The sequence below is a fragment of the Lithobates pipiens genome, unplaced genomic scaffold, assembly GCF_037356315.1.
Source record: "Lithobates pipiens isolate NorthernLeopardFrog02 unplaced genomic scaffold, aLitPip1_a1.2 Scaffold_13, whole genome shotgun sequence".
Lineage (NCBI taxonomy): Eukaryota > Metazoa > Chordata > Amphibia > Anura > Ranidae > Lithobates > Lithobates pipiens.
The window spans coordinates 464,266,323-464,281,999 of record NW_027507718.1 but is presented as its reverse complement, the minus strand read 5'-3'; the positions used below and the strand labels follow the sequence as shown (position 1 = coordinate 464,281,999).

General features: G+C 45.0%; 1 protein-coding gene and 1 pseudogene across 2 annotated transcripts in view; both read right to left on the bottom strand.

Annotated features, from left to right (window-relative positions):
• Positions 1 to 15,677, bottom strand: part of SH3TC1 (SH3 domain and tetratricopeptide repeats 1) — a 101,035-nt gene that overhangs the window by 8,179 nt on the left and 77,179 nt on the right. For both annotated transcript variants that reach the window (XM_077477848.1, XM_077477847.1), the window contains 3 exons: positions 14,293 to 14,443; positions 12,262 to 12,384; positions 10,413 to 10,563 (listed from right to left, as the gene is read on the bottom strand). In XM_077477848.1, the coding sequence (XP_077333974.1) occupies positions 10,413 to 10,563; positions 12,262 to 12,384; positions 14,293 to 14,443 (425 nt within the window). The remainder of the gene's footprint in view (positions 1 to 10,412; positions 10,564 to 12,261; positions 12,385 to 14,292; positions 14,444 to 15,677) is intronic.
• On the bottom strand, positions 3,907 to 4,038 carry LOC143980003 (U4 spliceosomal RNA; annotated as a pseudogene).

Here is a 15,677-nt window from a genome sequence, read left to right as displayed (position 1 = left end):
AAAAAACCCAGAGTCGATGCAGCTTTCTCGCAGGTATCCAGACGAACGGATCTAGCCTTTGAGGATATGGGGATCCTTAAAGACCCAATGGACAAAAAAGCTGACTCCATCCTTAAAAAGGCTTGGGATGCTGCGTCAGTCAGTCTAAAACCAGCTATGGCAGCTACGGTAGTGGCCAGGAATCTGGAATGTTGGGTAGAGAAGCTGAAGAGCCATATTGAAGCGGGGACTCCCCGCAAGGATCTCTTAGAGTCCTTTCCACTGATCCTGAATGCAGTCAAATATATGGCGGATGCATCAGCAGAATCGGTTAAACTGGCCGCTAGGTCTTCGGCTCTTGTAAATTCAGCCAGGAGAGCAGTTTGGCTGAAAACATGGTCTGGGGACACTGCTTCTAAGGTCAAACTGTGTGGTCTCCCCTTCTCGGGTGACTTGCTCTTTGGACCCGATTTAGAGTCTGTGCTGGATAGGACAGCCGATAAAAAGAAGGCTTTTCCGGCTAAGAAAAAGCAGGTTGCCAAAAAGAATTTTCGTGCTTTTCAGCAGTCCCATAAAAAAGACCAGGATCGCAAGAGCAGATGGGGTTCACAGAAGGGCAAAGGCAAGGGTGGAGTCCTCTTTAGATCTCCCCCCAGAGCAGTCCCCTAAGAGCAAGTGACAATATCTCCCCAGTGGGGGGGAGACTGTCAGCTTTTCGCGAACAATGGGACAGGCTGTCTCCAAATCTGTTCATGAAGGGTATTGTCGATCAGGGGTACAGGTTGGAATTTTCAGAACCACCCCCGAGCAGGTTTTATGTGACAACATTGCCAAGGGATCAGGAGAAGGCCTCTGCAATGAAGCTTTTGTTACAGGAGCTGATACAGCAAGAGGTTCTGATTCAAGTCCCAGTAAACCAGCAGGGCAGGGGTTTTTACTCACATATTTTTCTGGTGAAAAAACCCTCAGGGAAGTACCGTTTAATCCTGAATCTGAAAGTTCTGAACAGGTTCATTCGGTACAAACATTTCAGGATGGTTACAATTTTCTCCATCACAAAGTTGTTGACCCCAGAATGCTTCATGGCATCCCTGGATCTAAGGGATGCCTACCTTCATATACCCATTCATCAGGCATCGCAGCAGTTCCTGCGCCTGGCATTGAAGGTGAGGAGTTCGGTATGGCACCTCCAATTCAGGGCTCTGCCATTCGGACTCTCGTCCTCTCCCAGGGTCTTTACGAAGATTATGGCAGAGGCTTTGGAGCCCCTGAAGTTGAAGGGGATTCCAGTCGTCCCTTATTTGGACGACCTTTTGTTTTTTGCAGACTCCAGGGAGCAGGTCCTAATCAATCTCCAGAGGGCCCAGTCTCACCTCGAGGGCCTGGGATGGCTTCTAAATCTGGAGAAGTCAATCCTGACCCCCTCACAGGAAATGAAATTTCTGGGGTATACGTTAAATTCGATTCTCCAGAAAGTTTTCCTGCCGCTGGAGAAACAGAAAAAGTTGCAGCTAGCTGTACAGCGGATACAGAGCAACCAGACAGTCTCAGTCAGGACGGCTATGGCAGTTCTGGGCCTGCTTACGGCAGCAATCCCGGCTGTTCAATGGGCCAGGTTCCATTCCAGACCCCTTCAGAGGGAGGTTCTGTCAAGCTGGTCCCATCAGGTTCCTTTGGAAAGACAGCTAAAAATTTCGTCAGGGACGAAAAGGGCTCTTTGGTGGTGGAGAGACCAGGCAAACCTCTCAAGGGGCCTGGTGTGGACCTTTCCTGTGGACAAGCGCCTTACTACGGACGCAAGTGCCTGGGGCTGGGGAGCCCACCTGGATGGTCAGACATCTCAGGGGGTTTGGTCCAAACAGGAAGCTCAAAGATCATCCAACTGGAGGGAATTGAAGGCGATCTTTCTGGGATTAGTGGCCTTTCAGCAAATTTTGAGAGGCCACCATGTCCAGGTGTTGTCAGACAACACAACAGCGGTTACCTACATTATGAAGCAAGGGGGAACCAGAAGCAGGAGCTTGATGGAGCTGGCCAATCTGTTGTTAGCCTGGGCAAAGCAGAACACAGCCTCACTATCGGCAGTGCAACTGAAGGGCTCTCAGAATTTGTTTGCGGACCTCCTAAGCAGGCGCAAATTGCTAGAGGCAGAATGGAGTCTGAATCAGGAAGTGTTCCTGATGATCTCCGAGGCCTGGGGGGTTCCACAGGTAGACCTTTTTGCCAGCCAGCAGAACTCAAAGGTGGACAGATTCTTTTCTCTTCACCAAGGAGATGCAGCAATAGGGTTGGATGCATTTGCTCACCCCTGGCATTACCAGCTGTGCTACGCCTTTCCCCCCTTTCCTCTAATTCCACTAGTACTGAGGAAATTCAGGGAAGAAGGGACAGACTTAATACTAGTCACTCCTTTTTGGCCAAAAAGGCCTTGGTTCGCGGGTCTTCGAAACCTAGCCTCGAAGCCCCCATGGAGGTTACCACTCAGAAAAGATTTGTTATCCCAGGGGACAGTAAATCATCCAGAGGTGGAACTTCTACAGCTAACCGCCTGGTTTCTGAGGAGGACCTATTAAAAGCCAAAGGTCTTTCAGATAAAGTAGTAAAGACCCTGCTGTCTAGCAGGAAGGCAGTTACACAGGCAATTTACATGAAAGTCTGGAAAAAGTTCAACTCCTGGTGTAGTTCTAGAGAACTCAAGGTCAAGAGCACGGTGTCCGTATTGGAGTTTCTCCATGAGGGAATGGAGAAAGGTCTCGCAGCCAGTACCCTGAAGACTCAGGTGGCTGCCTTATCAGTTTTCTTTGAAAAGACTTTATCTAAAGAAACTTTAATTTCTAGATTTTTTAGGGCTCTTGCTCGAAGTAGACCAGTAGCCCTTAAAGACTTTCCCAGTTGGGATTTGTCTACAGTTTTACAGGGTCTCTCGGGAGCACCGTTTGAACCCTTACAAGAAGCTTCTTTACAGAAGGTGGTTTTAAAAACAATCTTTTTGGTGGCCATCACCTCGGCCAGGAGAGTCAGCGAGCTCCAAGCTCTAGCTATTACAGAACCCTTCCTTAGAGTTTATCAGGACAGGGTGGTACTGAGGACGGATCCAGCATTCCTACCGAAAGTATCCTCCGCTTTCATCGATCGCAGGAAATAGTGTTACCTACATTCTCTGCAACCCCAGCGAATGCAGGAGAGGAAGTTTTTCACACATTGGATGTGAGAAGGTGTCTATTACAGTTTCTGAAAATGACTAAAGATTTTAGAAAATCAAACGCCCTTTTTGTGATATTTTCTGGATCACGCAAGGGGGAGAAAGCTTCTAAAAGTACGCTGGGTAGGTGGCTTAAGTTGGCTATAACAGAAGCCTATAAAGCAAAAGGAGAAATACCTCCCTCAGGTATTGCTGCCCACGCTACTAGATCCACGGCAGTTTCCTGGGCTGAAAGGGCCGGTGCAACGCCTGAACAAATCTGCAAGGCTGCCACTTGGTCCAGTTATTCGACATTTCTCCGGCACTACCGGTTAGATCTACTGTCTGCAGCAGATCAGGCCTTCGGCAGGAAGGTACTGCAGGCAGTAGTCCCGCCCTAGGGTAAGTTTCTCGGTTATCCTCTCCGGGGTTGTCCTGAAAGGCGATTTGAGAAAGACTAAGTTAGACTTACCGGTGACGGTATTTCTAAGAGCCTTTCAGGACAACCGTTACTTCCCTCCCTAGGTTATGCTTAGTAAATGTATTAAGTTCTACCATGGTGTTGTACTTTCTGTGCTTTGTTTTCCAGTGTCGGAAGGCCACAATAACTGAAGCCATGGAGGAAGAGGAGGTGTTTTTAAAGTGGGCATGTGTTTCCTAATTACAAGGTGGAGCTACACTCTCTCCGGGGTTGTCCTGAAAGGCTCTTAGAAATACCGTCACCGGTAAGTCTAACTTAGTCTTTCCATCCTATGCCTTCAAATTTTCTCGTTGCTGCAGTCAAAATCAACCCCACAAATGATTAGAACATATTCTTTTAGCAATAATCACGCCTCAGGTGAAGCTCATTGGCTATGATACTGCCACTGCGCAAAGCTGATTAGAACATATTCTTAACCACTTAACAACCGACCCATAGCCGAATGATGGCTACAGGGCGGTTGTCTAACTCTGGGAGGCCGTCATATGACGTCCTCCCAGAATTCCGCTCTCGCGCGCCCCCTGGGGTGCACACTCGAGAGCATCTGTGACCGCCGGGTCCACAGGACCCGGCGCATCACGGATCACGGTAAACGGCCGCTCATCGCGGTCGTTTACCACGTGATCGCTTCCGTCAAGTGATCACTTGTAAACAAACCGTTCGGTACAGCGGAGGGGGAAGAGAACGGTGTCAGCAGCGATGTGGGCTGCATCTGCAGTGCCCACATCGCTGCTCACCGAAAATTAACCCCTCAATTCCCTGCCATTACCCTGCAATACTCTGCATTACCCTGCATTACCCTGCATTACCCTGCAATACTCTGCAATACTCTGCAATACCCTGCATTACCCTGCATTACCCTGCATTACCCTGCAATACCCTGCAATACCCTGCAATACCCTGCATTACCCTGCATTACCCTGCAATACCCTGCATTACCCTGCAATACCCTGCAATACCCTGCATTACCCTGCAATACTCTGCAATACTCTGCATTACCCTGCAACACTCTGCAATACTCTGCATTACCCTGCAACACTCTGCAATACCCTGCAACACTCTGCAACACCCGCCAATACCCTGCAACACTCTGAAATGCTCTGCAACACCCGCCAATACCCTGCAACACTCTGCAATGCTCTGCAACACCCGCCAATACCCTGCAACCTTCTGCAATGCTCTGCAACACCCGCCAATATCCTGCAATGCTCTGCAACGCCATACTCTGAGATACCCAGCCATAGTCGGTGATACCCTGCAATACCTAGCCATAGACATCCCCCCCCCCCCTCCCGCCGCCCTCCGGTGCTTCTACCGACTCGCCAATACAATCAAAGCCAGAATCCTTTTTTTTTTTCAGGCTTCCCAGCTTAGAGGTGAGATGTGGGGTCTTATTGACCCCATATCTCACTGTAAAGAGGACCTGTCATGCCATATTCCTATTACAAGGGATGTTTACATTCTTTGTAATAGGAATAAAAGTGATCAAAAAATTTATTTTTGGGGAAAAAAATGTCAAACTAAAAATAAAGTAAAATGAACAGTAAAAAAAAAAATTTTTTTTAAAGCGCCCCTGTCCCCATGTGCTCGCATGTAGAAGCGAACGCATACGTAAGTCCCGCCCACGTATGAGAACGGTGTTCAAACCACACATGTGAGGTATCACTGCGAACGTTAGAGCGAGAGCAATAATTCTAGCCCTAGACCCCCTCTGTAACTCAAAACATATAACCAGTAAAAAAAAAAAATTCAATCGTCGCCTATGGGGATTTTTAAGTAGCGACATTTGGCGCCATTCCACGAGCGTGTGCAATTTTGAAGAGTGACATGTTATGTATCTCTTTACTCAGCGTAACTTCATCTTTCACATTATGCAAAAATTGGGCTAACTTTACTGTGTTTTTTGTTTTTTTAAGCACAAAACAGTTTTTTTTCCAAAAAAAGCATTTGAAAAATTGCTGCGCAAAATAAATAGATAAATATAGATAAAGTTGCAACGACCACCACTGTATTCTCCAGGGTGTTTGCTAAAAAACATATATATAATGTTTTGGGATTCTATGTAATTTTCTAGCAAATAAATGATGATTTTTACATGTAGGAGAGAAATGTCAGAATTGTCCTGGGTGCTCCAGAACGCCTGATGGTGCTCCCTGCATGTTGGGCCTCTGTATGTGGCCACACTGTGTAAAAGTCTCACACATGTGGTATCGCCGTACTCGGGAGTAATAGCAGAATGTGTTTTGGGGTGTAATTTGTGGTATGCATATGCTGTGTGTGAGAAATAAATTGATAATATGACAATTTTGTGAAAAAAAAAAAAGTAAAAAAAATCTTGATTTTGCAAAGAATTGTGGGAAAAAATTACAACTTCAAAAAACTCATCATGCCTCTTACTAAATACCTTGGAATGTCTTCTTTCCAAAAAGGGGTCATTCGCGGGGTATTTGTACTTTTATGGCATGTTAGGGTCTCAAGAATTGAAATAGGCCATCAGTACTTCAGGTGTGATCAATTTTCAGATATTGGCACCATAGCTTGTGGACTCTATAACTTTCACAAAGACCAAATAATATCCACCAATTTGTACTTATTTTTACCAAAGATATGTAGTAGTATAAATTTTGGCCAAAATTTATGAAGAAAAAATTACTAATCTGCTAAATTTTATATCAGAAACAAAGAAAAATTAATTTTTTTACAGAATTTTCTGTATTTTTTCTTTTATAGCACAAAAAATAAAAAACCGAGCGGTGATTAAATACCACCAAAAGAAAGCTCCATTTGTGTGAAAAAAAGGACAACAATTTCATATAGGTCCAGTGTTGCATGACTGAGTAATTGTCATTCAAAATGTGAGAGCCCTGAAAGCTGAAAATTGGTCTGGTTATTAAGGGTGTTTAAGTGCCCAGTGGTCAAGTGGTTAAAGTGGAACTACTGTAAATTCCACCAGGTGGGGGTGCTCTTGCTATAACGTGCAAGAAAATTGTTATGAACATGGAAGTTCTTTGGGAAGGAGATTTAAAAAAAAAAAAAAAAATAACTCCCAGCAAATTTCTATTGTGGGACTTTAATTTTGTTTCAACATGTTAAGTACAATTTCACATAGCTACACAAATGACCAAAACTCATAATTGTGGAGAAATGTTTTCCAGACAATGCAAACAATTGTTTCAAATCACTTAAATATTTATTGATATCATTTATATATTATAGGTATATAACTATAAACTACTGTAACCCCCAGAGTAACTAATATATTTTGTGTAGTACAGACATGTAATGTCTCTTCTGCAATAAAATACACTTACCTGCCTGTTCATGACCACCCTACATTGTTTGAATGTAGATGGAGCTGGGCATGTGCAATGGCATCTACATTTCTGGCACTGTGCTGCAATGAATGACTCCTGCACATGCATGGGAGTGACTTCATCCCGCACCGACCAATCAAGACAGCTAAAGACCATCACCCAAAAGAAGCAGGGGCCAAGGTGCAATGAAAGACCTTGGCCTCATGCACACGAGACGCAGATGAAACCTCTGTTAAAAAAAAAGCTGAAACACGCGTTTAGAAACGCGCGTTTTGCCGCGTTTGCATGCCGCGTTTAGATGCGTTTAGACGCGTTTAGACGCGTTTGCGTTTAAACGCGTTTATAAAGATAACATCATGTAGACCCTCCCCAAGCTCTCAAAGCATTTTTTTTAACTATTTCTGCTATTTTGATCAGAGTGAGCAGCAGCAGCATAGAGAGCAGTTGTACACTTGCATTTGCCGTGTCACTTGCCACGGCACCTGCCACAAGTTGTGGATTGTCCACTTGCCACGTCACTTGCCACAAGTTGGGGATTGTCCACTTGCCACATCACCTGCCACGTCACCTGCCACAAATTGTGGATTGTCCACTTGCCACGTCACTTGCCACATCACCTGCCACGTCACTTGCCACGAGATGTGGATTGTCCACTTTCCACGTCATCTGCCATGCCACCTGCCACAAGCTGTGGATTGTCCACTTGCCACGTCACCAGCCACATCACCTGCCACAAGTTGTGGATTGTCCACTTGCCACGTCACTTGCGACATCACCTGCCATGTCACTTGCCACATCACCTGCCACAAGTTGTGGATTGTCCACTTGCCACACCACTTTCCACGTCACCTGCCACGTCACTTGCCACATCACCTGCCACGTCACCTGCCACAAGTTGTGGATTGTCCACTTGCCACGTCACTTGCCACATCACCTGCCACGTCACTTGCCACAAGATGTGGATTGTCCACTTTCCACGTCACCTGCCACGTCACCTGCCACAAGATGTGGATTGTCCACTTACCACGTCACCAGCCACATCACCTGCCACAAGTTGTGGATTGTCCACTTGCCACGTCCCTTGCCACGTCCCCTGCCACGTCACCTGCCACAAGTGGATTGTCCACTTGCCACATCACTTGCCACATCACCTGCCACAAGTTGTGGATTGTCCACTTCCCACGTCACCTGACACAAGTTGTGGATTGTCCACTCGCCACGTCACTTGCCACATCCCCTGCCACAAGTGGATTGTCCACTTGCCACGTCACCTGACACAAGTTGTGGATTGTCCACTCGCCACGTCACTTGCCACATCACCTGCCACAAGTGGATTGTCCACTTGCCACGTCACTTGCCACGTCCCCTGCCACAAGTGGATTGTCCACTTGCCACGTCACTTGCCACGTCCCCTGCCACAAGTGGATTGTCCACTTGCCACGTCACTTGCCACGTCACCTGCCACAAGTTATGGATTGTCCACTTGCCACGTCACATGCCAGTCACCTGCCACAAGTTGTTGATTTTCCACTTGCCACGTCACCTGCCAAGTCACTTACCGCGTCACCTGCCAGGTCACTTGCCACGTCACCTGCCACAAGTTGTAGGTTGTCCACTTTCCACGTCACTTGCCACTTCACCTGCCACGTCACTTGCCACGAGTTGTGGATTGTCCACTTGCCACATCACTTGCCACCTGCCATGTCACTTGCCACAAGTTGTGGATTTTCCACTTGCCACGTCACTTGCCACAAGTTGTGGATTGTCCACTTGCAATTGCAATTGTTTAAAATATTTTTCTAATGGTTTTTCATCATTTGCAATCATTTTTGAGATTTTTAATGTAAAAAAAAAGGTCACCTTTAAAAACGCATATAAACGCAAACGCGGCTAAACGCGGGTGCCGCGTTTAGCCGCGTTTTGCGTCTGAAACGCAGAAATTTTTGTTTCTGAACGCATTTTTTTGCTTCTGGAAAAACGAGATTAAACGCAACTGCATATAAACGGAAAAAAACGAGACTGTGTGCATGGACACATAGGATAACATTGAATGAGTTCAGGTGCAGTTGAAAAAACTGTCCAACTGCATCTGAACGCGCGTTTAACTGCGTCTCGTGTGCATGAGGCCTTAGTGAGTATTTCTGACTTTATTTCTGCTTTAAAGTCAGACCTCGTTAAAACAGTCAGAAAAAAATCATATAAAGTGCCGCTGACACTTTTAATAATTCCATCGCACCCCCGTGCGTAGTTGTTTGCAACAAGTTAATATACCCACTGGAAACCTCTATATGAATTTTTCGCTACTATTACAGGGCTATCACAATCATCCCAATTTTACACCATCCTACATAGTCAGAGCCGTCCTACCCCTGAGGCCTATAATGCCATCCATAACTCTGCCCCCAGCTACATCACTGACCTAGTCCCAAAATACCAACCAAACCGCCCTCTTCGGTCATCTCAAGACCTCCTGCTCTCTAGCTCCCTTGTCACCTCCCCCTATGCTCGCCTCCAGGATTTCTCCAGAGCTTCTCCCATCCTTTGGAACTCCCTACCCCAATCTGTCCGACTGTCCCCTAATCTATCCATCTTTAGACGATCCCTGAAAACCCTTCTCTTCAAAGAAGCCTATCCTGCTTCTAACTAACACTGTTTTACTTCCTCCATCAGCTCATCCCCCACAGCTATTATCTTTTGTATCAATTGCCTCTTCCTTTTTAGATTGTAAGCTCTAACGAGCAGGGCCCTCTGATTCCTCTTGTACCAAATTGTAATGTAAATGTAATGTCTGCCCTCATGTTCTAAAGCGCTGAGCAAACTGTTGGCGCTATATAAAACCTGTATAATAATAATAATAATAATAATAATAATGGATGAATTGTGGAGGCACAGTGGAGAGACGTCACTGAGGTCAGAGTATTGATTACAGGACACTCTATTCACAGTGCATGTTCAGCCTTTTGTATTTTCAGGCCCCTGGCTGGTTGTTGTCGGTTGTTACAGTGCAGGCAGCCACCTGCATCCTAGCAACCATTGACACTGTATGGCCCAGGCCTCCAGCATCCTAACAACCAATGATGCTATGTCTCCCTGTCGCCAGCATCCTGGCAACCACAAAGTAGGTGGGTCCAGCACAGCCCTGAACATAGCTACTCCAAAAAGGTATTTGTCTTGTTTAACTCCACTTCTTGATTACGATGTTGCGGTATTTCATTTTGAATTTTGTTGTGGGCATAACACCCCAATATAAAGTGCCGTAATTAAGAACTTAATTCATTTTTCACATATGTTGTAACCCTCTATGAAATTGTTGTAAATATTGCATACATTTTTTTGGATAATACATTTGAAGTACTTTCTTGGAACTAAACTTTAAAATATGGGTGCAGGTTATCTTCCTGCAACAGTGCACTTGCTCTATTTTGTTAAAGATAACAAATACAGGTTGAGTATTTACCTAAATTCACACTCAGCGCTAATGCGGTTTTGGCATAGTCCAGTGCTTCTCCATATTCCTTAATGCTCATCAATAAGCCGGTGAGTTTATTACAAAGCTCAAGTTCAGCTTTCTCATTCCCCGTCTTCACAGCAAGTGGAAGGGCATGATCCTGAATAAATAGTTAATAACACAAAGCAGAATATGTTTCTAAAAACTCAGGCCTTTCATGCAAAATGTAATCTCAGACCCGTAATATCTTATTAAAAAAAAAACTGTTAAAATGTTGCCATTTTCAGTCCTTATGAGATCACTAAGTGTTGGGCAGCAAATATGCCAGGACTGTTGTGTTTAAGGCTGGGTTCACACCGGAGCGCTGCGGAAACGCCGCGAATCCACGGCATTTTCCCGCATCGCATGCCTCCCGCCGGCAGTTCACACTGCCCTATGCGGACTGCTGGGAGTGTCAGTGAAATGTTAATGACACCCCCAGATCAGTTTGCATATCGCAGTGCGATCTGCAAACTCGGACAGGAATCGGAATCGCATGGTGTGAACATGGTGACATGCGATCCGATTCTGCTGCGGACCAAAAAAAGGGTCCCGTGCGAGTTTGCGGCGGGTGCGATGCGAATTCAGCCATACTATCTGTATGGCTGAACTCGCATCGCACAGAGATCGGATGTGATTTGCACTGCAGTGCGGTGCGAATCACATCCGGTTCTCGCTGCCGCAGCGGTGTGGACCCAGCCTTAGTGCAGAGGTTACTGGTGCAGGATGAAGGTGAGTATTTTGCTAAATGAGTGTGTTAGCTTGTTTGGGTTTGGCTTGGTTGGGTTTACTTAAAAAGTTCAGTAAATGCTTTAGGCGTGGGATAGAGTGAAACATTGCAACACTTCAGATCAGGGGTCTCAAACCGGTGGCCCTCCAGCTGTTGCAGACCTACAATTCCCATGATGCATTGCAAGGCTGACAGTTACAAGCATGACTCCCATAGAAAGAGACATGATAAGACTTGTGATTCTGCCACAGCTGGAGGGCCACCAGTTTGAGACCCCTGCTTCAGATAGTACCAGTCCTTTCACTTCTCAAGCACTACACTGATACTAAATCTGGCCATACACTACTAGATTTTTGTATAAGCATTAGTATAAACATTCTCATTATATTTGATGACTTGACAAATATTGTTTGAAAATACTTCAAAATTCTGTTTTCTTTTAACATTTGATTTTGGAATGAATGGATTTTCCCAAATAAAAACTGCATGCTCTTTTTTTTTTTTTTTTTTTAAATGTATCCTGGTCCATCAAAATGTATCCAAATCCATCCCCTGCCCAGCAAAAATCTTTGTCACCCAGTTCAAATCCTCTTCCTCCCCATATGCCCCCAGCACAAACCCCCCCCCCCCCCCCCTCCAAAAAAAATTACCCATCCTAGCACAAATCCTCTATCCCTCAAATGTCCCCTCCAAGCACAAATCCTCTCCAGATTACCACTCCTAGCACACCTCTCCAAATTCCCCCTCCTATCACAAATCCCCTACCCTCCTCATGGTGCCCCCCTACCTCATATGATACCACAGTGCCCAGGGCAACTTATTCTTTTGCCCACCCTTCCAGCCCTGTGTATACAGTATATTAATCTTAGTAATAGGCTGCAGCACACTTCAGTTTTTTGTTTGATAAAGAAAAGTTCAACATTCAATGCAGCATAGATCTATTTTGTTTGCTCCCCATGATCCCCTCCCCCCGGCTTGTTATCAATCCCATTTGCACCCTTGATCATGCACTGGCAGCTCTGCATATACAAGCTTTAAAAACATTTGCAAAAATGTTTACTGCAGAATAAAGTTTAATTCATACTTTACCCGGTAAAAGGTCACTGCTTTGTCTCTGTCACTGGTCCCATTGAAGAATATATCTCCGCAAGCTTCATACAGGGCCATTCCTAGCTTTGGGTCTCCAGTACACAGAGCTACATTCTGAGCTACCTGGGAGGAAAACAGTATCACATTCAATAAGATGTACATGGATAAAGAAGTCATAAACAGGTTCTTTATATTTAATCATTAGTCATCCAGGATTGGCAACGTTACACAAAGTTCCATTTTGGTAGTTTCTAATATGTACATGTTTACTCATGTTTCTAATGCTCAAGAAGCCACAACCATATGTTAATGAGGCAGCACAACATCCAACTATACCTAAAGTATTATACAGCAAAGAACTCCTCTGTAGGCTCTCAGCCATTGAATTGTAATAGAGCTTCATATAAATTATACAGCCTCCAATAGCTCATTCAGATTTTAGTCTTCATGATTCATAGTTACTTGCTGACAGGAGGTCTTGCACAACATAAAACTTGCCATTATTCCTTTATTCTTGATTCTCATCAGTGGTCCTAAACTCAGCCTGCACACGCTGTGTGCAACCTGCAACAGTCAGCTGAGGTTGTCCGACTTTTACTCTTTGCGAATGACTTGCACCGCCACTTCTCATTGTAGCTGCTCATCTGAGTGGTAACATGTGAATAAAGCCTCAAATCGACCCAGTATGTGTTCAAGGTCAGCTTTCTGTGGAGTGCTGGTTACAACGAATCTGCCAGTTTGTTGTTGCCATAGCATAGAGCAGTGGTCTTCAAACTGCGGCTGCTTCTGTCTGGCCCTTGGGGCACTATTCCTTCCACTGACACCAGTAATGGAGCCTCTATTTCTTCCACTGACACCAATGATGGGCCACAATTCCTTCCACTGACACCATTGATAGGGCACTATTCCTTGCATTGGCATTAATGATGGGGCACTATTCCTTCCACTGACACCAATGATGGGGCACTATTCCTTCCACTGACACCAATGATGGAGCAATATTGTTCCTACCGACGCCATTGATGGGGAATTGTTTACTCCCATTGATGCCAGAGCATTTTCTACCTACCCTGGCCATTGAAGGACAGTAAACTGGCCCTTTGTTTAGAGAGTTTGGAGACCCTTGGCATAGAGTGTTGCTGCTTCCAGAGGAGGAGTTTAGCTATCTCTGAAACTGTCCTCACGCATGTTGTGTGAATATAGCCTAACTGTAGCAGATGGCAAGAACAAAGGACTACAGTAAACACATTCCCTGGGAGATGTAAGAAGCCAATGGGTGTGTTAATCTTTCACCCTCCACCCATAACTGAAGCTACAGATTTGATTGGACTCGGTCTTTATTACATAGTTACATAGTTAGTAAGGTTAAATAAAGACAATAGTCCATCCAGTTCAACCTGTGTGGGTGTGTATTCATGTAGATAATCATTTCCCATATCCCTGTATATTATGTTCGCTAAGATGCACGTCCAAGACGCGTTTAAAACTATCAACTCTGCTAAAGATGCTATTCAGAATTTTTGCCTCCTCTGTAACAAAATTGTCATTTTTGGTGAGATACTCTCTAAGGGTTCATTTCTTCTAAAGGGATGCAGACACTGCAGCTTTCTCATCAAAACACTGAGTGCACCAGCTAATTATAATGAACCAGTCCCTCCCATTTAAAATTACCCTGCACAGGAAATGGTCAAACAGCGAGCCATTCTTTCCAAGCAGATACAGGTAGGAATCTGCAATAAAGTTTGTTAAAATCCTGTTGATAAAATTGATCACCCTGAGGGGATTTTTTTTTCCTCAACTAAAGTGGAGTTTCTCTTAAAGCGATCCACACTGGATTAATTTTGCAGAGGGCAACACAATAAGGGCTTTATTGGAAAAAAATATAAGATTGATAAATGTACTGTATATCAAAATATCAATTAAAATAGACACTTTGCAGCTCTTTTTTAAAGGATTAAGAAATTTTAGACATGTGCCAATATTTGCATATAGCCCCCACCCCATGTGTTATATCAGTGTAAGTTTGTGTACCTGAATATACAGATCCACCAGCTCATTCTGACCCAGAATATAATAAATCTTCCCAGCCATTAACCATGCATAGGCTTCCTTCTCTTTGGCTTGAAGGTCAATAAAAATACCCAGACACCTTTTGGTGTATTCCAGGGCCGACCTGCAGGCTCTAAAACAAGCAACATGTCTGAATTTAGTATTGGAATATAGCATAAAACAACCTTACAGTAGATCTACTTCTAGCTGGACAACGTATTAAAGCAACCTGTGTCATAAATAATTGCCATGTGCCATAAACAATTAACACGTTTTGTTTTCCATAAAGACCATGTCTGTACTTTCCACCAGGGGTTCATCTGACAGAGTGAAAACACAGGATAACTGGCGGACAGTTGTCACCCCATGATATCAAGTAACTGAACATCTGGTGTAGGTGGAGCTCTGCCGTGATGGGGAGGCTTTTTATGTGAAAGGGGTGACTCTGATGTGAATAGGGCCTCTGATGTGATGGGGAGGCTTCTGATTAGGGATGAGCTCGGTGTTCAACTGGAATGCATGTTCAACTCGAACATCGGCCGTTTGTCTGTTCGGCGAATTCAGAACTTTGTGGGCCGTTCGCACCAAATTCGTGTGGCACGAACGGCCCACAATGCACTACGCCATCGCAGTGCATTGCTGGCTCATGAATGGCCAAGCATGCACTGTGACCCCGCATGCTTGGCCAATCACAGCACCGACAGCAAGAAGAGCCATAATTGGCCACAGGCAGGATGGCTGTGGCCAATTATAGCTTAGGGGGTTTAGTACCTGCCCCACACTATATAAGGCTGCCAGCGTGGCGGTCTTGTGTAGTGTGTTCCGGCGTGCAGGGAAAGAGCTAGATAGGCAGGGACAGTGTTCTTTTCTCAGGAATCTTAAAGTTAAAGTGGTGTTGTGTGCCTCCAGCACAGTATACATCTGTATCTACCCTTTATTGCTGTTTTTCTCTAATTAAGGCATCTGCAGGAGTTAGTGGGTGCTGTGTGCCTCCAGCACAGTATACACCTGTATCTAACCTTTATTGCTGGTGTTCTATAATAAAGGCATCTGCAGGAGTTAGTGGGTGTTGTGTGCCTCCAGAGCAGCACAGTATACACCTGTATCTACCCTTTATTGCTGGTGTTCTCTAATACAGGCATCTACAGGAGTTAAAGTGGGTGTTGTGTGCCTCCAGCACAGTATACACCTGAAGATACCCCTTATTGCTGGTGTTGTCTGTTGCATATCTTGCATATTAGCGTTTAAAATTAGCACTTTTGATTTCGAACGTTCGAGTCCCATAGACTTTAATAGGGTTCTAAAGTTCGTACGAATTTTAGGTCCGTTCGAAGGTTCTGGTGCGAACCGAACGGGGGTGTTCGGCT